At 43.6% G+C, this 21,156-nt stretch overlaps 5 protein-coding genes across 7 annotated transcripts; 2 read left to right on the top strand and 3 right to left on the bottom strand.

Moving 5' to 3' along the window:
• Window positions 1-6: 6 nt before the first annotated feature.
• LOC105698006 (mucolipin-3) lies at window positions 7-4,190 on the bottom strand. Its single transcript, XM_012421823.2, has 3 exons — window positions 3,650-4,190; window positions 3,064-3,352; window positions 7-2,946 (listed from the first exon to the last, which is right to left on the bottom strand). The coding sequence occupies exons 1-3, from the start codon at window positions 3,796-3,798 to the stop codon at window positions 1,489-1,491; spliced, it is 1,896 nt and encodes a 631-aa protein (XP_012277246.1). The 5' UTR covers window positions 3,799-4,190; the 3' UTR covers window positions 7-1,488.
• A 258-nt stretch (window positions 4,191-4,448) lies between these two features.
• On the top strand, window positions 4,449-6,429 carry LOC105698008 (zinc finger Ran-binding domain-containing protein 2). 3 transcript variants are annotated; one of them, XM_012421827.2, is made up of 7 exons: window positions 4,449-4,712; window positions 4,930-4,982; window positions 5,089-5,170; window positions 5,288-5,651; window positions 5,730-5,878; window positions 5,950-5,991; window positions 6,256-6,429. In XM_012421827.2, the coding sequence occupies exons 1-7, from the start codon at window positions 4,642-4,644 to the stop codon at window positions 6,296-6,298; spliced, it is 804 nt and encodes a 267-aa protein (XP_012277250.1). In that variant the 5' UTR covers window positions 4,449-4,641; the 3' UTR covers window positions 6,299-6,429. The 3 variants fall into 3 exon arrangements, with proteins under 3 accessions (XP_012277250.1, XP_012277249.1, XP_012277251.1); XM_012421826.2 differs by having other exon boundaries at window positions 4,463-4,712; window positions 5,721-5,878; XM_012421828.2 differs by having other exon boundaries at window positions 4,467-4,712; window positions 5,721-5,878; window positions 5,950-6,000; window positions 6,256-6,396.
• Window positions 6,430-6,546: 117 nt separating this feature from the next.
• Window positions 6,547-17,923, bottom strand: LOC105698012 (protein BCL9 homolog). Its single transcript, XM_012421834.2, has 8 exons — window positions 15,931-17,923; window positions 15,479-15,720; window positions 15,123-15,408; window positions 14,509-14,870; window positions 13,851-14,382; window positions 13,525-13,732; window positions 12,272-13,405; window positions 6,547-12,187 (listed from the first exon to the last, which is right to left on the bottom strand). Exons 1-8 carry the CDS (start codon window positions 16,217-16,219, stop codon window positions 11,287-11,289), a joined length of 3,954 nt encoding a protein of 1,317 aa, XP_012277257.1. The 5' UTR covers window positions 16,220-17,923; the 3' UTR covers window positions 6,547-11,286.
• A 295-nt stretch (window positions 17,924-18,218) lies between these two features.
• Window positions 18,219-19,922, top strand: LOC105698216 (proline-rich protein PRCC). The gene is made up of 3 exons (XM_012422267.2): window positions 18,219-18,724; window positions 18,805-18,861; window positions 18,948-19,922. Exons 1-3 carry the CDS (start codon window positions 18,371-18,373, stop codon window positions 19,869-19,871), a joined length of 1,335 nt encoding a protein of 444 aa, XP_012277690.1. The 5' UTR covers window positions 18,219-18,370; the 3' UTR covers window positions 19,872-19,922.
• On the bottom strand, window positions 19,894-21,068 carry LOC105698217. The gene is made up of 2 exons (XM_012422268.1): window positions 20,926-21,068; window positions 19,894-20,850 (listed from the first exon to the last, which is right to left on the bottom strand). Exons 1-2 carry the CDS (start codon window positions 20,941-20,943, stop codon window positions 20,083-20,085), a joined length of 786 nt encoding a protein of 261 aa, XP_012277691.1. The 5' UTR covers window positions 20,944-21,068; the 3' UTR covers window positions 19,894-20,082.
• Between the last annotated feature and the right edge of the window lie 88 nt (window positions 21,069-21,156).

Below are 21,156 nucleotides of genomic sequence, written 5' to 3'. Positions count from 1 at the left end.
TAATTATATAAAAATAATCACTGTATTGCAATACACTTTGCGTACATGAATAAACGTTACATTTCTTTGGCACACACATTACAAGTTGTATGTAATATACTGTGGTAAATTGTGTTATATGAGCTAATGTACTTATAAAGGTTTGTAAATACACTATCATTTCATTCATATGTAACAAATACTTATTTTTTACTTTCAGCGAAATTTGTACACTTACGCCAACAATAATGCTAAATTTAATTTGTTGACTTTAGTCTCACATAAAAAATTGGAATTAATCGTAACGTAATGTGTTATTTGCAATATAAATAGGTTTTATGAACACAATGTTCTTAAATTCTTCGAAATAAATGCGTTGTTTCTAAGAAATAAAAGTGAAACTATTTTATTAAACTCGCGGTGCTATTTCCTGATGGTTATGAATTTTCGTATTCTTCTAATTACGTACATCTTAAATATATATTATACATACTCCTCGCTTCAGCTTTTGTATAGAAAATTTTTATGCAATAGAACAATGAACTCTGATAGGCAGTAAAGGTTGTATTGTCGGTAATGCCAGTATTTTTTTATATAAACCGAGTAATATAAAACTATTTCGTTAATATTATTATTTCATGTGTGTACAGAAGCCTTTCCTAAAACCGATTGTTGTCATTTACAAATGATTCAGAGGTTGGTAGTTACAATAAATAAATATTCCTCTTTGCTATTGATAAGTCGTTAATTTTATAGAGAAAAAAAAATTTTTTTCCATATATTCATTATTACACCACTTACAGTTTGTTTGAATCATAAATGTAGCCTTGTTCAAATGCTACAAGATTCAATAAGAATTGAATTTTGTGCGCTTATGTAACTTTGATGTAATGAGTATTATATGAATGAACACGAACGTTAACATTGTTTTTACTTGGAAATTCCGAATAAGCTACTGTTTTTTTTTTTTTTTTTTGTATAAAATGGTTTGCATAATTTTGAATCTCTCGGTCGAACCTAAAGTATATATTCTATTATAAAAGATATAAACGTGTAAACGTATGAGTACGTATTTAAAAGAATTATTAAAATCGTGCATACAATATGTACTCATGAAACAACAAATGGAAAAATCGTGCAAAGTTGTGAAAGTTGAAAAATTAATATGTAATTTTGCTCAAACAAAAGAAAAACTTATAGATTGGCAGCACGTGATATTAATTATTAATTCCTTTATTGGATAACAACGAGGAATAGAAATTAGTATATGGCAGATATGAGTACCCATTATATGCGTATATATTTTTACACATCAGCTCAATAACTTTCCATACCATCATTTTATTTATAAATAATAAATGATTGCACCAGATAGAATCATTCTTTGCAATATTTAAGAAGTCTCAAATTTCTAAGAAATACTTTTTCAAGTCACATATCTAACATGTCGATCAAATTGATGTTTCCAACATTGACCCATAATCAAACGGTTTATTTTTGTTTAACAAGCTATATACAGATAGCGCCTCCGAATGTGTTTTCCGTTTTAACAGTCGAGGCACTATTTGAGTCTTCAAAATAACTGTAAGGTCTTTTCCGACAACAACAAATTCGATCAAAAAGTTCCGTCAAATCACTGCTTTCGGACTCCTGTCTATAAACGCCGCTAGAAGCTTCATCCGTACACACAGCTATGAAAGCTTGTAAATCATTTTTTGGAAAACCATCTCGATAATAAATTTTAATAGTATCATACGCGTCCATGATCACAGATATAAATAAACTAAGGACAACGTAGATATAGAGAGAAATAAATGAATATAAATAAATCCTCGAATACCACCATAAAATTGGTGACTTGAAGGACGTTATCGAAAATGTAGCGAACATGTCATCTCCGTTGATAAGAGCGAAAAGGCACTCTGACGTTGTGGCCAAAGATCGAAATTTCATGTGATACGGGCCCAAAATTAACCATCCGCAAAATGTGAATCCCGCGTAAATTAAAATAGCACATATTAAGAATCGTGCCACTTTTGGAGCAGCTTTTTTCAACGTTAAGATAACTACATTGTACGTTTTAAAGAAACCGAGGTATCTCAAAACTCCAAACCAAACGAGCAAATTACCCGTCCCGAGAAATATACTACAAATGTTCCAGTGATCATTTCCATACTGTTTTCTTTCTATCTGTTCCTTTATGGCAGAACCAATTATTATTAAGAGATCGTTGATAATAATCATTATATACCACAAATTCAAAAATTCTAATTTCCCTTCCATACTTAAAACTTTGCCATAAGTCTTTTTAAAGAAATTTACGGTTTCGAACTTGAGCAATTGCGCTCGGTAAATAGCACGCGAACATAGGATAAGAGAAATGGAGCAAATCAAAATGACAAATGTATTAAGGAGAGTTCTCAAAGCTGACTCAATTTGATTATCCGTAATGTACCGAGTGTCTCCTTTACATTCCAAGCGTTTGGCATCTGCATCTAACGATAGCAGCATTTGTCCATCGTGATCGCGATTGTCAAATATGATCTTGACGTTAAATTGATAACAATCGGGTGGCGTTATTGGGCCAGCAGCCTTCAAATTAACAGTTTTTATCTCGAACGTCAGATGAGCCCTGACCAGGGCAGAAAAATTTATTTTAACATTCCTTTTCGCTAATAATGCTTTGGATTGAAATTTATGAGAATATTTATGCGTAATGTTTATACAAGTTTCATCGATTTCACTATTAAAAATATAACTTTCGTTAAATCCAAATATTATACCTTCTTTGTACTGGTATAAGCAGAGAATGACTGGACCTACCGAATTATCTTCAGCTGTGTACGAATACGAGCCAATCGCATTGCTAAGATTATAATAACCATCCAAGGCATAATCTATGGTTTCATAAAATTCATCTTGTTTATACAGGGCAAGGGGACCGGTAGCAGGAGGGTATGCTGGCACCTGGAAAAATCAAATTTTGAAAGATGTAATTGGAAATATTCATAGTTTAAAAGTTTTAAGGTTTCAATTTTCACATTATGCATACAAAGGAGTAAAATATTATGAAAGAAATCTCACCTCCTGCGTGGCATCCCATCCTCTCAGAAATAAATGAGAGAAGGCAATTCGGTTGTCCCAGGTGTAATTTACATGGGTATAATTGTTATGTGCAAACAAGCATAGCTGCGTCGTAACCAGTACTATTTTAATGACCTGCACTATGAACTTGTATGGAAATCTGCGTTTCGCTTGCCACTTTTCGACAGGATTCATAAAAAAGAATCTAAGCTTTCGTCTCATTTTATCTTCCGCAAATGTCGTGGTATCAAATGTAGTCTGATTTTCGTGCGGAGTCGATCTTCTCTGACTGTAATAAAAATCAGACGTTCAAGCTTCCATGGCAAGAACGGAATTTGTTTACTCTTATCAAATAACACAAGATATCAACACCTACGACGTAGTCATCATCGCATGCAATAATATACTGATACCAGGTTACAGGTATCCAATTACAACAATCTTTAAATTTAATTAGAAAGCATATTTAATCGAGATGACTGTCCCGTGCTCGTTGCTACAAAGAAAGCTTTAAGTAATTAACCGAATGTCACTCCGTGTCTACTTTGTAACGCAGAGTTGAATAGGATTATCGTATGGTACTCACATCGAATCCGCTGCACTAGAACCAAGCAGGCCACTGTCATCCTCGTCTCCGCTCTCGTGACCATGACTCCAGGAGTGATTTCTGAGACCGTTGCCCGGAGTCCTCTCTGCCGGAGTTTTCTTGTCCTCCTCTTGCGGTCCTTTACTCATGTTCCCTCTACTGGAGAACTCGGATCAAAGGAACGACGGTGAACAGTACCGTGACACGGTGTTTCCTGCCGATGTCCTGTCCAATCTTGTACGATTCAGTTCGCAGCTTTGAATAATTTCTTACCAGCTTAGTCGCGACACGTGACCATCCTTGGTTAATGACGACAGTGGTCCGAGTAGGCTGCGACAATGTCGTACTCCGAAACTCGATGCGTACAAATGCTCAAGCGAGTATACACGGATATACGCGGGCGAGACAGCCGAAAACAGCAGTTGCAGTCGGCTGCGAGTTCTACACGACCCATCGGACACAATGAACACGATCAGATCGTACCCTTTGTACGATATCACTGACAACCCGAATGTCGTCCATAGTTGCCATATTCCCCCAAGTCCCTGCAAGTTCCACAGGAGTACTCGCACGTGCACAGTGAGAACTTCTCCCACCATAAACCTTGTTTACTCTAGAACGCTTGTCGAGCATGTCCGGCAGAAACAGGAATGAACTACAGAACGTAAAGCCCCGTGTTCACGTAATTTACATCGCGTACAAAACTTGGGACGTAAAATACCCAGTAATTCGCTGTAAAAAAGCTATATAAATTATCTGGGGTATTTTTTGGATCCTGGTGCGCACCTTATACCGCGACGTGCTGCTCCTCTGCGTGCTACGACGGCACCGGACGGCGCCCGAAAGCTCGCGGATGTAGTAAATTGAAGGCTTAGGTCAACTACGGTGAATAAGCTGACGTACCTGACGAGTCTCGGTGCATTTTGGTATCCGCTGGCGATTGCCTGGTACGGTTCAGTACTCCAACCTGAAAATTAATTAAAAACCAAGGAATGGACCCCAAGGTGGACGAGGACTCCCAACGGAGCGTTAACGACGGCGACTGGATTTGCCCTGAAACTCAGTGTGTATAGCATCAATTGTTTTTGCTTATTGTAACGATTGCCCGAATCTACATACCCGCGTAGAATTCTTTCTCGTCTCGGTATGACTTCACTTCCTACGGTATTCATCCACGACACTAAAATTTATGAGATTTACAGTTTATACCTCTCTAATCCAACATCACAGCCAGACTAGCCTAGGAATGGTTAATTAAGTCTGCTCAATTTCTCATGCAGATGCGGCAACGTCAATTTCGCGCGGCGAAACTCTTGCAACCGTTGTGGCAAAGGTGCGTACGATTATTAAAATCATTTTGTTATATGGACCGTCGAGTATTATTAGAGCTACCGCTTTACAAGTGACAGGTATTTGAAATGTTATTTCTGACTTTATAGAAAGAGGGGAATGCCCAAAAAAGAAAAAATTAGGACAAGAAATTGGGAAGGCGGCAGCAGAGAAGAGCAGAGGATTATTTAGGTAGGCTGGTAATGAAATAAATACTTTTCATTCAGAAATTAAATTACATTTTGGGATGGATGTGCCTTGTGGAACATTGGTAATTAATGAATGCCTTTAATTGCCTAAATGGCATAGTGCGGACGATTGGCAGTGTAACAAATGTGGGAACGTAAACTGGGCACGTAGGCAACAATGCAATATGTGTAATGCTCCAAAATTTGGAGAAGTCGAAGAGAGAACTGGCTATGGTGGGGGATATAACGATCGAGGTATCGTCGAGTACAAGGAACGAAAGGATGACGACGACGACGAGTATGATGAGTTTGGTCGACGTAGAAAGAAGAGAAAGATAGAAAACAGATCCGACGACGATTCTAAAGATTCACGATACAGTAGTACTTCGCGTACTAAATCGAGGGACTTGGATGCTCGTGGTCCCGAAGATGGCGAGGAGGAAGAAGACGAACGCGAGGGCCGGAAACGAAAAGGCTGGCACAATGTAATTTTTATCTACATAGAATTATTCCTGTAATCTTTTTTTTTTTTAAATAACATAAACCTATAATAGTCCTTACAGAACGCACATAATATTAGCAAGGAAGAAAATGGTGTCGCTAATCCCGACGAAGAGAACGAAGAAGAAGAAGAAGACGATGACGATGATTCCGGTGACCTATCAAAATATGACTTGTGCGAGTGGGATTTTGTTGCACCACCTAAAAAAAGGTTAACATAAATATAAACGTTTATTTTTCCTGCTGTTTATAAGCATAACTAATTAATGTTTTATTGAATAGTTCAAACGGAGATGCCACATCATCGGAAGAACGGAGGTCAAGGTAAACATGGTACGATTATTATTGTTATTGAATTTTCTGCCACCTTGAGTTTATTAATTGATATTTTTGTATATTTTGGACAGTCATCAAATTCATACTCTGCAAAATTTTAGTTCGATTAATTTACAGTTTCAATATTTCACGGATGTCAAATGCTTTTAAGCAGAAGTGAACTTTGCAAAGTGAATTACACCTTCAATGAACATAAGTAGCACCCTCGCAAATGCTTTGTGAGATACTAATATAGTTTTGGATTTTGTCCAGGAACGGAGATGACTGTCACGACTCAGGCACATCCAGCCAATGAACGGCTTGTCAGAAAGGGCTTGGCTCGGATTCTAGATATAGAATCACTTGCCAGAACGACGTGTGTACGTCATGCGAGATTTGCCAAATCATACGCACTCCAAACTGGGGATTCGTCCCAGGTGGTGAAATCACCCATCGATGCGAATTTGCAACTGTGTTTCAAAGAGAGAAGCTCGAGAGAGGGAGAGAGAATGCGATTAACCAGAATTTGGCAAAACTCCGAGCAAGGTGGAAGTAACACCTAATACTGCACACTCTTGTTATTTGTAGAGGAGAGCAGGAGAGTGAATGAGAGAAAAAAACGCGAGATTAGGTTGACACGAGAGCCCGTTTTATCGGCTGAGTTTAAACAGCGTTATATCGCGTACTTGGTGTGTTCCGCGTAAAAAAACGAAAAATTACCATGTAAAAAAACCAGCATAAAGGTGTACAGTCTCGTGCCTGCTGGGTCAGTTCCCACGACAAATATGCAGGAATAAAAATTCCTAGTAAAATTATAAGACCACGTTAAAAACGGCGCTCATCCAAAATCAGTCGATAGAATGATGCTTTCGAGTAAATTTAAAGCGCAACGAATTTAGCCTAGGTAGCACCACTCAGTAATCTTATCGTTGGCGCACAGCTATTTGCAGAGGGTAAACTCGCCTCTTAAGGTAGACTTACGTTCGCAATGTTACACGAAAGATGTATTTAGATTCGTGAAAGTGGCCTGGTTAACCCGTTCCGCATTCTCCCGGTACCATTTTCTTGTTCTTCGGTAGCTTCAATACTTTACAAGAATTACGTATTTTACAACGATTACTCCAATCATTTGAACTCGGATTCCATAAACGGTACTCCATGAACTAGTACATTTTTTTTATGGGATCCAGGTTTCCGAAGAGCCGAGTAAATGGTACTCGATTACCCTAGGAAAAATTATAGAAGTCAGTTGGCCCCGACTGAATAGACTTACTACATTCTATTAGAATTTGTAACGATAAAGTCGTGTCGTACCGCTTATAAGCCGGCTATTCGGTCGCAGTTATCAGATTTTTAGTAATGGCAACTACGGATTCTTCCCAAGTGCATAGTACCTTTAATGATACGACGAGTAGAGATTACGCGTGGACTCTCGTCCATTCATGGATCGCTACTTTTCAATCGACCAACACATATTTACGAAGGGCCTTGCTTTTCATACAAGGAAGATTAGAAATAGACGTTTTTATGGACCTTTACCCCCGGCAAAAAAAAACCATAGAACTCAACGTAAAGTTCACAAAGGGAACCTAAATCGTTCGGGTCGACCCGCCGTGAAACGGGAACCCTCGGATTCCTCTTTTTCTCTAATCCACGATTGGCGTTGCGGGTAAAATTCGTGACTGCACTTTCCATCACGTTCCATAAATATCTTGCATTTTAGCAACGCGTGGTATGTAAAAAAGAGACTTTCCATGTACAAGTACGCAATGGCGCAAATTTGTGCGATTTGCGCTTACCCGGCACATGAGAAAATGCAGTCACGATATTTTCGACGAACGGAGCAATTGGTCGTTAGTAAATTAATTTGGGGACATATTCATATCACAGCGTACGCGGGTCGTATTACCACCCTGGTGCAGCTTATCGTTCATAAGGAAGTATTCTTTATGATTTTAAAATGTTGGCAACTCAAAATCGGAGTTTCGTAATCTCCTAGTGAAGCCGGAAATCGAGTCAACCTCTGCCCGCGATTCCACTTTCCGAAAATAGAGTCCCCGGTAAGGTAATCGATGCGATCCAGAATCGAGTTTCATCGACTTCGTATACAAGTTCTTTTCGTGTATCCGGATATTTTCTCCTCTCCTCTCTTCTCGTTAAATACCCGGTGAGGGAGAAGTAAAGATTAAACGATTGTAAATAACAAGGCGCGGGGAAAGCGTTCCCGGTAGTCCGTGACTCTGCCCGTAAACACGTATATCATAAATTTTCTTCCGAAGGATTCGGAATGAAGTAGGAATCGCTTGCGAGAACCCTTTTCGAAGATCGTATTAGGTGCGCGACGATGCGCCTTCTTCTCGAAGGGTTCGAAAGAACGCGGAATAAGACACGTATCGGCCCGGTTCGTCTCGCATGTACGTGCTTTTGCATTCGCTGGACGCGTCCAGGCGAGGAAAAATTCCTTTGTATCGAGCAACGGAATCGGCCATTCGCGTGCTCGCTCCACGGGAAATCGTCCCGTTCCCGCGATTCCGCCGTCGTACGGTCGCAGCGATCGCGTGGGAAAATGTACTCCCACCTTCTTGTAAATATCTTTATTTTTCATTTATAATAAAAATCATTCATCAACAACATAATTGTCCTTAGTCAATTATTCATCTTAAACCGTTATGCGCTACATGGGAACGAGGAAAGGGAATGGTAGTGATTATGCACAGAATTGGTCACGAAGGAGATCGATGGGGGAGGGCAGATAGCGCGCACACACGCACGACGAATTATTACAGGGGTTACGTTGCATCGGGTCAGGTATGTATGTATAATCGTATATATTATGTACAAGTATCAATTTGAGCTTTGCTTGATCGTGTTAAGTAATTGTAAGTGACGGGGGCGCGAGATAAGTCATGGCGCGCTGGTCGTCCGCGAGTTCGTCTTTCCCGCCCGTGGGTCACGTGACGCCCAAGATGGCGACCCCGCGAAAAATCAAATCGCGGCTTCATTCCAATCCTACCTTTGCGACTCGCTATTTGAAACACCTTCGAGAACCACGAGCGGAACCTCGCGGCGCGCACGCCGTCCTTCGATTTGCCATATTAATCGCCCCTGTCGAAGAGCAGACTTTATTCGACCTCGAGTTTATTTACAAGATGACGCGACGACGTCGAAGGATCCGGGCGCGCCCTCATCTCGTTCCGAAAATCTGGAAATCTAACGGTTCGATCGGTCAATTTGACTTAACGGGGTCACTTCTTTCATTTCAGGAACCGCCACGTGCAGTTAACGACTCGGAGAAGTGCAAGCAAAACCACGTATGAAAGGAAGTCGGGAGAAAAGCACGAGCGGAACGTCCCGCCTGTCCGAGGACTCGAGAAAAATTAGCAACGAGTGGGAAGAAACAAAAAAAAAAAATTCGAGAACTCGAATGCAGAATATTATACGACAAGTCTTCGATGAAGGTACAACGTAAAGCGCAGGGCGCGAATCGCACGTGCTTTAACATATATCTCATATTCGAGGGAGAAACGATAACGACGATCCGGGGAAGTGAACCCTCGATTAATCGTAAGACGCGCGTCGTGGAGTGGCAATCACAAATCGACGAAGCGTCGTACATTCGATACAGGGGTGTCCCAATTACCTAAATACCGATGCTCGCACGTATTTAAGGAGATTTAGGTAAATATCGAAATTCGATACTTCTCGGGTACCGGTATTCCGATAATCGTCGGTATACCCACGACTCGCACGAGATCGGGACGAAGACCAAGTAATTACCGATATTTCGGTACTCATCGACGGTCAACGATTACGGACATGCTCTCTCGTTATTATACTGTACAAACGTCCACGAAAAACCAATGTCCATATTTTCAATAACACGAAAATGAACGTAACTTGATTAGCTATAACGGATCGAGAAACACATCTCGCGCATTGTCGCTCTCATTTCCTAGCTAGTCGCGTTATCGGTACCTGAAATCGAGTTTCGATAATTACTGAAATCGTGGAGATTAATTTGGATCCAAGACCGAGAACGGATTCGCCAAAGTCGACCGCTTAGATTAGTCGGGACAAACCACTGATATCAACGATTCCTTACTTATGGCGCGTAAAAACCTCGCTTTAAATTCGGCAGGAATCTCTGCTCTGCTCAGAGAATAATCCCAATGTAACATCCATCGAACATCGGCGTTATTATTGCTTTACTATATCATCCGATCACTCGTACGCACCTCCATTTGGATCGACGCGGCAAAGCTCTAGGAAACCTGCGTGGCGACGTCGCGGGGCAATTTCTAAGTGTATTGACGAAAACGAACTACGTATATTAATTTAAAAAAAAAAAAAGAAGAAGAAGAAGAAGAAGAGCGGTATAGAAACGGTACAAATACATCAGTCCTGGCTCGACATGAATATTTACACGCGAGAATTCAACTAGGCGTAATAATTTTTGCTCCACGTTGCCCAGTCTCGTGCTAGACGTTCAATAATTTCCCGTACATCGGAAGCGATCGTACCACCGTCTAAACTTAATACTGGATTATTTTACTGGAATTAGACTCGCGTAATCTCAGATCCATCCTAAAAGAGGTTCAATAGTTATCGAAACCTAATTCTCAAGACTCGATACATAAATAAATATTTATCACTGAAACGTCGGTAAATATCGAACTTCTTCGTCATGCCAAAACGTACGAGTACCGCAGTCATCGAATACCGGTATCGTAATTCTTCAAATCCCGAACACCCCCACGGAGGATGTAAGATCGTTAAACCAAAAACGAGACGTATCGAGGAATCGGAGAGACATACAGGGTGACTCAACAACGCTGGAGAGAAAATACCTCAATTTCGATTAAGAGTGGAATAAAACGCAAGAGCGAAGAGGTGCGTGATATCATTTGTACCAACTTTCCATGTTACTTGCACTCATTTTATCGTAACGGCCAAGCCCGAAAGTGCGCGCGTTTAAAAAGGATCGGTCGAATCGATCGTGGTGCGGAATAATATATACGTATACCGGGTCGCGAAGGTCCTGTTTTACGTTGCCGGGTGCTCGCCACGCTCGACATACAGAAATATACGAAACTTCGGCATATAAATATATATTTTATCTATATACAAAAAAAAAAAAGAAGAAGGTTCTCGGAGAAGTTTCGTCGGATAGAGAGCCGACCCGCGAGAGCGGTATAAATGATATCATTTGTGCCCGTCCACTTGTATTTCGTACCTGCTTTCGCGAAACCGAGGACGCGCCTTGACTCACCCTGCAAACGGGTCGTTCACTCGCTATCACCGATACTACTTGGGCATGAAGAACTGTTGAGCGTGCGAATGGGAGTGGGCGTGGGCATGGGCATGGGCATGGGCATGGGCATGAGCGTGGGCGTGGGCGTGCGAGTGCGCGTGGGAATGGGCGTGCGAATTGGGCGGGTGCTGCATGGAAGGGTGGGCGGGCGCCGGCGGGGGCGGGGGAGGGGGCGGAGGTCCACTGCTCCTGGTGCCGGTGGCGTAGAGCTGCTGCTGGAAGTTGTGGAACTGCTGGGCGTAGTTGGGGTCGGACATGGTCGGGCCGCCGCCGACGAAGGGACTGTTCTTGAAGTTCCCCGTAGCACCGCTCCCCATGCTGGGAGGCAGAGGCTGGCTGGCGTCCGGGGGCGGCCCCAGGGGGCCCATAGGGCCGCCCTTGCCGGCGGGCACGTACATGCCGGGGTTGGGCTGGTTGGGCTGGACCTGGGGCACCATGTCGGGAGGGAAGACTTTGTCGGGGTCCATGGGGCTGCCCGGGAAGACGCCCCCGCCCACCATGTGCTGCATGCGCATGAGATTGGGCTGACCCCTCATGTTGCCGGCGATGGTCCGCATGGAAGGGTGGATGCCGCCGACCGAGGAGGCTCCCATGGGCTGTCCGTCCATGCGCGGCGAGCCGCCCATGCCGGGGATCCCTGAGACCCCGCCGACGCCGGACATCCCGGAGTGCGGTCCCATTCCGCCGGGCACGCACCCGTTGGGGAAGTATTGCAGGTTCACCGAGGGGCTGGACATCTTGGACTCGAGGCTCGAGAGGGGGTTCGTGAAGCGCTGCAAGAAGTCCAGGCTGGGGGGGCCGCGCGGGGTGTGGCCTACGTTAGGCCTCGCGGGTAAGTACTGGATCGTGTTGGGGGCACTGGGCTTCACTTGGACGTTGGCACCGTTGTAGGGGCTGGCCCCGGCCCCGGGGCCTTGGGGTCCGCCGGGCCCGCCCGGGCCGCCGGGTCCCTGGCCGGAGCCGGGGCCGGGGCCGGACAGCGGCCCGCCGTGGCCCATGAGTCGCGGCGGCCCCGCCGGGTGCGGCTCGCCGGGGTACCCTCCCGGATGCATCATCCCGTGACCCATCATCGGATGGCCGGTCACCTTGTTGGGCACTCCGGGACTTCCTGTGTGCGGCGTGGGACTGTAGCTCGTCGGCGGGCCACCCAGTCCCAAGCACATGCCGCCTACGTCGGACGGCTCCGGATTGTTCGGCCCGCTCATGTGGCAGCCGTTCATCTCGCCGATCTGCATCATGTGCATGCCGTGCGGATTGAACGGATTCATCATGCCCGAATTCCCGGAATGTATGGGGCCGTCGTTCGTTCCCAGGGCATTGCTCGCCGCGGTGTTCGTCAGCTGCTGGCTCATCTGCGCCAGGGAAGTTATGGGGTCGAAATGATTCGTGCTCATGCCGCCGATGCTCCCCAATCGAGAGCCTATGTTGTTAGGATTGAGGGGCACGTTGTCGGACGGCTGGCTGACGTTCGTCGACGCCTGCGACCTCACCCCGCAGAACGACGGGGGACCCAGCTGCTGTTGCTGCGGTTGCTGCTGCTGGGGTTGCTGTTGAGTCTGTACTTGAGGTGGTGCCGAACCGCCGGTATTTCCGACGCTGCAAGGCGTTACCGTTGGAGCCTGCGACTGCTGCTGCTGCTGTTGATGGTGATGATGGTGCTGCTGTTGCTGCTGCTGCTGCTGCTGCTGCTGCTGTTGTCGTTGTTGTTCTTGTTGCTGCTGCTGCTGTTGTTGTTGTATGTCTTTGGAGGACGGTGGGGATGTTTCCAGCTTCGTGTTGGGAGAGACGGGCACGGTTCTGGGAGGGCCCATGCTGTCCTGCAGGCTTGCCCCGTGCGGAATCGGACTGCTTTGAGCGCTCGCGCTTGCCTTGTTCGCTGCAGCTTGTGCCTGTGTTTGTGCGTTTTTCACGGAATCCACGGGAGTATGCGGGGCACCGTTCCCAGGAGTGTGCGGGGTCAGGGGGGTATGCGGACTGTGCAAAGAACCTCCGAAGCCACGACCCGCGCTGTCCATCGACGGACTCGCACCTTCCGATCTGCCTGGGAACTGACTGGAGCTGTCGACGCTGCCCATTATCCTCCCGGACATCTCCGTATTGCTGCCGGTATTTCTAATGAAACAGAAATTCATGACTCTATGGATGAACTTAACAAATTAAACAAATATTTAACGGTTTATCGTCACGTGTTGTAAAACGTAAAACGTAAGGATAACGAAGAAAGCACTTACGCAGGTAAACTGCCATCTTTCAAGCTCGTGTTGGGTTGCTTTTGTATGGTCAGTTCCTGACCCTCGAACGCGTTGAGATACTGAATTTGCTGAGGACTAGGGACCGGCATCAAATTCGCTTCCTTCACGCCCGTTGGGTTTCCAGCTCCACCCTGTTGCTGTTTCTGCTGAGCCAGGGACTGCAGCGTTCTACAGAACATGCCGTCCACTGTGCACAGCAAATACAGGTGTGATTATATTAAATTTTTAATAACCTCGTAGTAGCAAAATTCATACCGAATCAACAATTTGACATGACCGCTGATTCTCATTGCTATATTTCGTACCATTTGGTGGCGGCTGACCTGGGGGGAAATCCAGGGACTGTTCCTTCTGCGGAGTAGCTCCACCGGGGCTGAGAGCTGCGAGGTGGGAATGCGAGACCGGGGTTCCAGGGTTGCTGTGATTCAATCTGGTGGTCGAGGCCGCTGTGGCGGCGGCCGCAGCCGCAGCTGCCGCGGCCGCCGCCGCGTTGCTCACTTGACCAGGATTCGGCGAATCCTGACTAGTCGGACTTTGTCCCGGTAAGTGGCCCGACCTCTGGCCACCTAACTGAAATTGCCGATTTCCGGTACAATCCGCGGGCGAGTTCAGGGCGGAACTCGCACGAGGCGACGGCAACGACAGGTTGCTGGTTGGATTGTTCGGTGAAGATGGATTTGGACTCTGAATGGCAATCGGGACGCTCGCCGATCTCGTCGTTTGGTGATACGGAGGTGGAGGTCCTTGGCTGCGTTGCACCGGCATTCCGACTCCTACGCCAACGCCGACCATCCCGGCACCTCGCAAAGGAATCGGACCCGGACTACCGACTCCCACCTGCAAAAAAATATCACTTCAATGTTCACGGTAGTCACGGACGCTTCCGTACAGTAATATCACGTATTGGCTTCATATAAAAAAATTAATCAATAATAAATTCAATATTATCGATGAATTGCTCACCTTGTTTTTCCCATCGAGAAACTGATGCTGCAACTTGTGCCAATCCATGGCGGAGGCACACTGTTGATTCGGTGCACCAGTTTGTGCGTTCGTCGAAGCTACCGATGACACCGGCGTCACCTGGGTAGAGTCAAGAGGCCCAGAATTTGACTCCTCCTTCTCGGGAAACAACATCATCTGCATTTTCCTTATCGTCGCCAGCTGCACTTCTCGATGTTGTCTTTGTTGAGGAGTAAGATTCTCGTCGGGGACTTTGACACCTTGAAGAGAAGGTTGAAGGTTGCCTGAACTCGGACTCGTGGTACCTCCTAACAAACTCGGACTATGTCCCATCGAAGCAGTGGTCGGAGGTGGAGGATTTGCTGCAAGATCGATCTCTCGTTACCGATACTTCTTGCAATAAAGTGAAACTTAGCAAGGAATTTACAGGCATTTGTGATTCAATTTCAGGAACAATTCAGAATTCTAAATAACGAGGACGATCGTTACTGCTTATATTTGAAATAAACCGGATTGTGGAATATTATAAAATCTTCAAGATTTTCTCAACTTTTTTTATCGATTACAAAATGTAAAAAAGAAAAATAAATAAAAACAAAACACTAGTTCATTACCTGGGTTGTTAGGAGAGCTCGGTACGAGGCAAGGCACGTCTATATTTGGATCGTCTAAAGACGATTCGGTATTACCCAGGGTACTGCTGCCATTCAAGTTCCTGATATTGGGTTGTTCGTTCCAAAAGGGCGAAGCGTTGGGGTCAAGGGCTGGCAAGTCCGGAGGTTGCTCCGTAGAAAAGCCACCATTCGGACCTCCTTGTTGGCTTTTCTGCTTCATCACCGCAAGATTACTGAGCCATTGCGCGGGATTTTGTCGAAACTGATTCACTTTGTTTGGATGTTTCTGCAACATATGACATTATTTTAAATTTATACGTAGTACCTATTTCTATAACAAAAAACATTATAGTTACCTCAAGGTACTTCTTAGTACCCGGTTGTGCACAATGGTAAGCAATGATGGACGGAAACTGTCCTTGTAAGACTGCTTCCGCACCCTTATTTGCCAAAGTAGTGGAGAACACAAATATTTGACTTTGTTGTTGCATGTACTGAGCATCTCCGCTACCAGTTGCAGTTCCCATCTGCTTGCCGAGAACATTGCTTACCAATGGTTGGATACCATCCGTTGTAATTCCTACGTTACCCGTGCAGTCTGTTGACAAAAAGTATCGATACAGCATACTATATTGTGTTAAATTTACTAATTATCTCTGTTCCGATAAACCCTTTGGATGTAGTGAAAGTGCATAAAAACATCCATGCAGTACCGATACTTTGATTTTGAGCATATCGTGCTCGTGCAAGAATAAAAAAATTGTATTGCTAATACCAATCACTAAATCACAATTTGCTATCGATTTACCTCCGGTAAGATCATCCGAAGGATCATTACGATCGCTTTCCTGCTTCACCGAGTTTAAGATAGGCTGATTCCCGTTGCTGTTCTGATTATCAGCAGCCATGTTACCTTCGCCGTTGGCTGTATCGAGATTGGAATCTCTAGGACACTCGGATGCATCATCCGCTGTAGATTCGTCATTATTATTGGCAATACCTTCCTCCTTAATCTTGACGGAATCCGTATCGGGTTCTTCCTTAACAACAGCTGTGGGTACACAGCTGGGCTCGCTGGTCTTCTTCTCGGTTTTCATGTTAGCAGGCTCTTGGCGAGCTCGTCGTCATCAGACTTTTGCGTGTCTTGCACCTTTTGGAGTCATGGCTCTTGGTATACACGTTATGCACGTTTCTACCGTACTCTTCGCACTACCAAAAAATAATTAAAGGCTCACCAGGGGACTCTTTTCGTGGATGGCATCACGACGATTCCTGGTGACTCCTCGTTAATTCGACTTTGCACTTTCTTGCACATTTAAATGGTTATGGTCTAAGACCAACGTATACTGCCTTTTGACCAACCAACTGAAACGTGGTATTCCTTGGGGCCGTATACCACGTTTACAAATACAATTACTTCTTGGCCAGTTGTAACGACTTCTAGTACAACTATTAAACTACGACGACGATTACATCGTCTTTCTATCATCGATCGACGAATTCGTACTTTTTATCATTCGTATAGGTTGTGATGCCCCGTATAGCGGTATAGTCCACGGGAACGCTACGTAGTAATTTGAAACGTAGTTGCATACAGTCCAGTCCAGCTAACTGCAGTCGTCTACGTTAAAACTTTTGAACAGCCGAGATACATCCTCGACCAGATGTTACGAACGCGGTAACACATGGAGCAGTTATTTCACACGTTTTTGCCCCGTCTCACATGACGCAGGTGTAGACACAGCAGCAAGTCCAAGAATTAGAAAAGTACCGAGATGTCACTTTTGACTCTTGGCCCGGCGTGCAGGTGACTCCTACATCTTGGTTCGCGACCCAACGTAGACCCTCGAAAGGCAAATGCTCGTAGGTGTCCGGAGGAGCTCCCGGTGAAATATTCTGTGGGCAACTGCGAAAGGCAGGCTATCTCTCACCGGTGGAGCTGCATTCACAGCCTCACGGGCTGGTTGCAGCGATTTCCAGGCCCGCTTCGCGCCCGGCAAGTTGTAGAACGCGATCACCTCACAGGTGCTCCTAGGTGGTCCCGGTCACTGCGCGTATGCTCGGCGCATAACCGCGCTCGGCCTCGTGTCGCTCGGTTCGGATTCAGCTGTGAGAGCGTAGCACAGGTGTAGATATAGGAGCGCGTGCGGGAGCGGGGAAAATAACGAAATGTCACCCTCTCCTTCTGGGCGAGCGCACGGCGCGTTCCTACCTCTCGCCGGGCGGCTCTCGTCTTTCTCGGGCCGTCGTCCCCGAGTTCCGGCGCTTCGCAACTCGGCCGCTCTCGTTCCTAACTTACGCCGAGTTAAATCTCTTCGAGTCTCCCGAGAGCATTGTTCCTCAACTTTATTTGTCACTTCATGGTCGCTTTATTTATTTCTTTTACGCACGGCTGCCAACTGCCACTCGAAAGTTGGGCACCGTTTTAACGGCGCCAGAGAGGGACGCCCTTACGCGCATCGAATCGGAGCGAGAGAGAGAGCCACCTGACTCGTCGAGCCATTCGATCGCCAGCAGGCCTACTATTTTGGTGTACCTTCCGCTAAATTTCTACCCTCTTTCCGATTTATCGCGAGGTATTCTCCCTCTCTCCCTTCCTTTCGGCCAACCACATGACCGCGTCTCGCTCCCCACTTCGAGTCTTCTCCCGCGAGCTTTTCCGACTTCTCTTGGATTTTTGAAGCGGCTACGCGCACGTTATCTCGTTGCATCGTTTCTTCTCCGTTCTTGAGGATCGACGATTAGTTTACTTGAAATTACGCACCTGTGAAATTAAATTTGGAATGCACGCATACGCGCGCCATTTCCAAGTTCGTGCAAGAACGTTCCACAGTTGGTATGCAAGGTTGAACGGTGTGGAAACGATTGAGTTTCCATGCGAGATCGTAAAATATAGACCGAATGTATTCGAAACTGGTTGGTCAATTCCAACCAATCGTCGGAGGCCATGTTTCTATATGTAGAGAGCGACCGGTCTTGTGCTGCCCCCGGGTGGTTGGTACGGGCGTCTAACGTACTTGCCATCTGTTACCTCTCAATGGCCGTGATCCAGCTTCCGGATTGGGCGAGGCTGGACGTTATGGATAGATAATGGCGTTTGGGTGAGCCGCCCGAATTCTTCACAGAGGACAGCATGGGATAGCCAGTAACCTAATCCGTAAGCGATTTTCTAACTCACTTTCGGATACAACCGTTGTGATTTTTAAGATTAAAAAATAAACCCGTCAAAAGGGTTGCTGAGTATAAAAATGAGCTTGGTAGCGTATGATAGCAGCGACGACAGTACGGATGAAATTGAGAACGTAACGGAAGTTAAAGATTTAAAAGCCTCAGAACTATGTTTACCTGCCACTTCGAAACAAAATTCTGAAAATTCCGCTGCAATTGTCAGCAGTTCTGTAGAAAAATATGTATCGAGTAAGTCAGAGAACCCGACCGAATCACTGTTTGGTAATTTGCCACAACCAAAGACAATTCGGTCAGATATTTTGAACGAAGCTGAAGTTGATATCTTGTCAAACAAGGTTAAAAGGAAAGGCTGGGAGAAACCGGGAAAGAAAGACCATGTTCCCGTTAAAATAACTCTTCCTTCGTTATTGCAGGTTTGTTTGAGTATAAGATTGGTATTATGTATTTAATTATTCCTTGACAAAGTAATTAAAGTTTTATTCAATTTTTTCAGTTTAAGGATTTAGAAGAAGATAATGAAAAGAAACGTAAAAAGGTGGAGCCGTCAAAGGTTTGTATTTGGATAACATCAATTTATTTAAATCTATATTATATGTATGATGATGTAATGTGTTGTGTTGAATATTTTTTTTTTAGAAAGGAACAGGTCTTTTTGCTATTCTGCCACCACCTAAAGGATCGATAACAATGACGTCAAAATCTTTAATTCCAAATGTTCTCAATAAGAAAATTTTAAATGAACAACAGCCTAAAATTATGCATTCAGAGAACAGAAATTCTGGTTTGCTTCCAAAATTAAATACTAGAGTATCAGTAGATGTAGATTCATATTTGGAGGAAGAGGAAGTTAACGGTGAACTATGTGAATCTGGTAAAATTGACTTTTTTTCCTTGTCCGAGGAAAAAATCTTACCAAATTCCAAGCCTTTATTAGATGATGCAACTTCCATACTTGAATCTACCAGTATTAATAAATTTCAGTCAGTGATTAACGTATCACATAATGATGTTAAAAATGAAATTTTGACAGTCGAAAATAGTAATTACATGCAAACCGAATGCAATACAAATTCTACAGTTAATGTCCCAATTCAAGGAAATACAGCAGAAACGTTAACTACTAGTGTTTATGATTTACCAAGAGAAGAAATTTTACTAAAAAATAAAGCAGAGATTGGTCCAAAATTACCAGTGCCAGAGCAGGAATATAATTTAGATTCTGAAGGAAATTTAGCTTTTGATGAAAAAGCTATAGAATATTTATGTGGTAGACGCGGTGTGAAAAGGAAAGAGAAAGTAATGGATGAAGCAAATATTATTGAAATAAATGGAGAAGACATCAAGCCAGATGAAAGGGAATGGTTAGTTAAGGCACTTACAGAGGAACCTGCAGAAAGACCTATATCTATGCAGTCTGCGGGACCAAGTTCTCAGGCAAAAAAGAAACATCAGATAACATATTTAGCACATCAAGCTAAAGTTATGGAAGTTGAATTAAAGAATCAATGGGCACAAAACCGACTAACAAGGAAACAAACACAATCGAAATATGGATTCTGAACATGTATATTATAAGAAATTGTACAAATAAAATTTCATTTATTCTAAAAATTTTATCATGAATACAAAATTTAGACATATAAACAAATCATGCAAGGTAAATACAGGCAGGTTGAGTCTAGTAACTTGTATGAATCAGTGGTAGTTTTTAATCAATGGCGATGATAAAAATATATCTGTAATTAGTGTGTTCATATCGTCGAACCTTAGTTTAAGTATTCTTTAACATTAATTTATTAATTTCATCGTATTCTCTTTGTTTACTTTCAAGGAGTGCTCTTGCTTGCAATAAATTAGGTGGTAGGTCGCTATAATAACTTAAAGATTGATTTAACTCAGATAAGGTACCTGTTAATTCCATATAACTTTTGAATTTATTTAGAATAACAGCAGAATCAAATTCTACAGCTTGCATATCATTTAACTGTCCCTTTAATTGACTAATTGTTTCTCTATAATCATTAATTTTTGAGGTCAATAAAACATGATTTGGATATTCATTTTCTGCTTGATTATGGGCTTGTTCTATTTGATTTTCAAGCAAAGTGACAGCTTCTTGAATCGTTCCAAGTTTCTTCTGCCAAGATGCATACCTCTTAAATACAGCTTCATGTTTTTGCTTTAAAATTTTTTTTTCCCATTCACTTTTTCTTTTTTCGAATTTCTTTCTTTCTTGAGCGATTGCTAATGCTGTTTCATCGAATTCTGATATCCCTTCAGATTTAATAATTAAACACATCTTTTGTAAGCCTTCTTTAATGTCATTAGGCAGTGTTTTTGAATTAATTTCTAGTTCAGCTAATAACTCAGAAATTTCCTTAATTAAGACACCATTTTCAGTGACAGTTTCAGACATAGCTTCTTTAAGTAGTTGTATTTGGGTGTCATCTTCAGATAAGATTTTTGGATTATGCCTTGATGTACCGTCGGCATTAGATGTAATACTACTATTAGATCCAGTTAAGGATACCGAATCTCCCTGAAAAAAATTGAACGTATTGAAAATTGCGTTTCACCTCTGTTATATTTTTATTAATTAAAAACCGCGTCTCACCTCCTTGTTATATTCCATTGTAGGAATAATTTGTAATATTCTGTTTACTGCTCGTTAAACAATATTTTTAGAGTATACACCCTCTATAACGCTGCGGTTAAATAAAAAAAATATTCCAGTCAGATACAAATTTATCTTACGAGTCGTCATACGCAAATCAAATCAAAATCTGTTTAGCCATGTGCCCAAAAAATAACATAGATCAGAAACCGGTATTCAATATCGCGAGCT

The sequence above is a fragment of the Orussus abietinus genome, unplaced genomic scaffold (genome assembly GCF_000612105.2).
Source record: "Orussus abietinus isolate OABI.00-Male unplaced genomic scaffold, Oabi_2.0 scaffold1, whole genome shotgun sequence".
Classification (NCBI taxonomy): domain Eukaryota; kingdom Metazoa; phylum Arthropoda; class Insecta; order Hymenoptera; family Orussidae; genus Orussus; species Orussus abietinus.
This window is presented reverse-complemented; position numbering and strand designations above follow the sequence as displayed.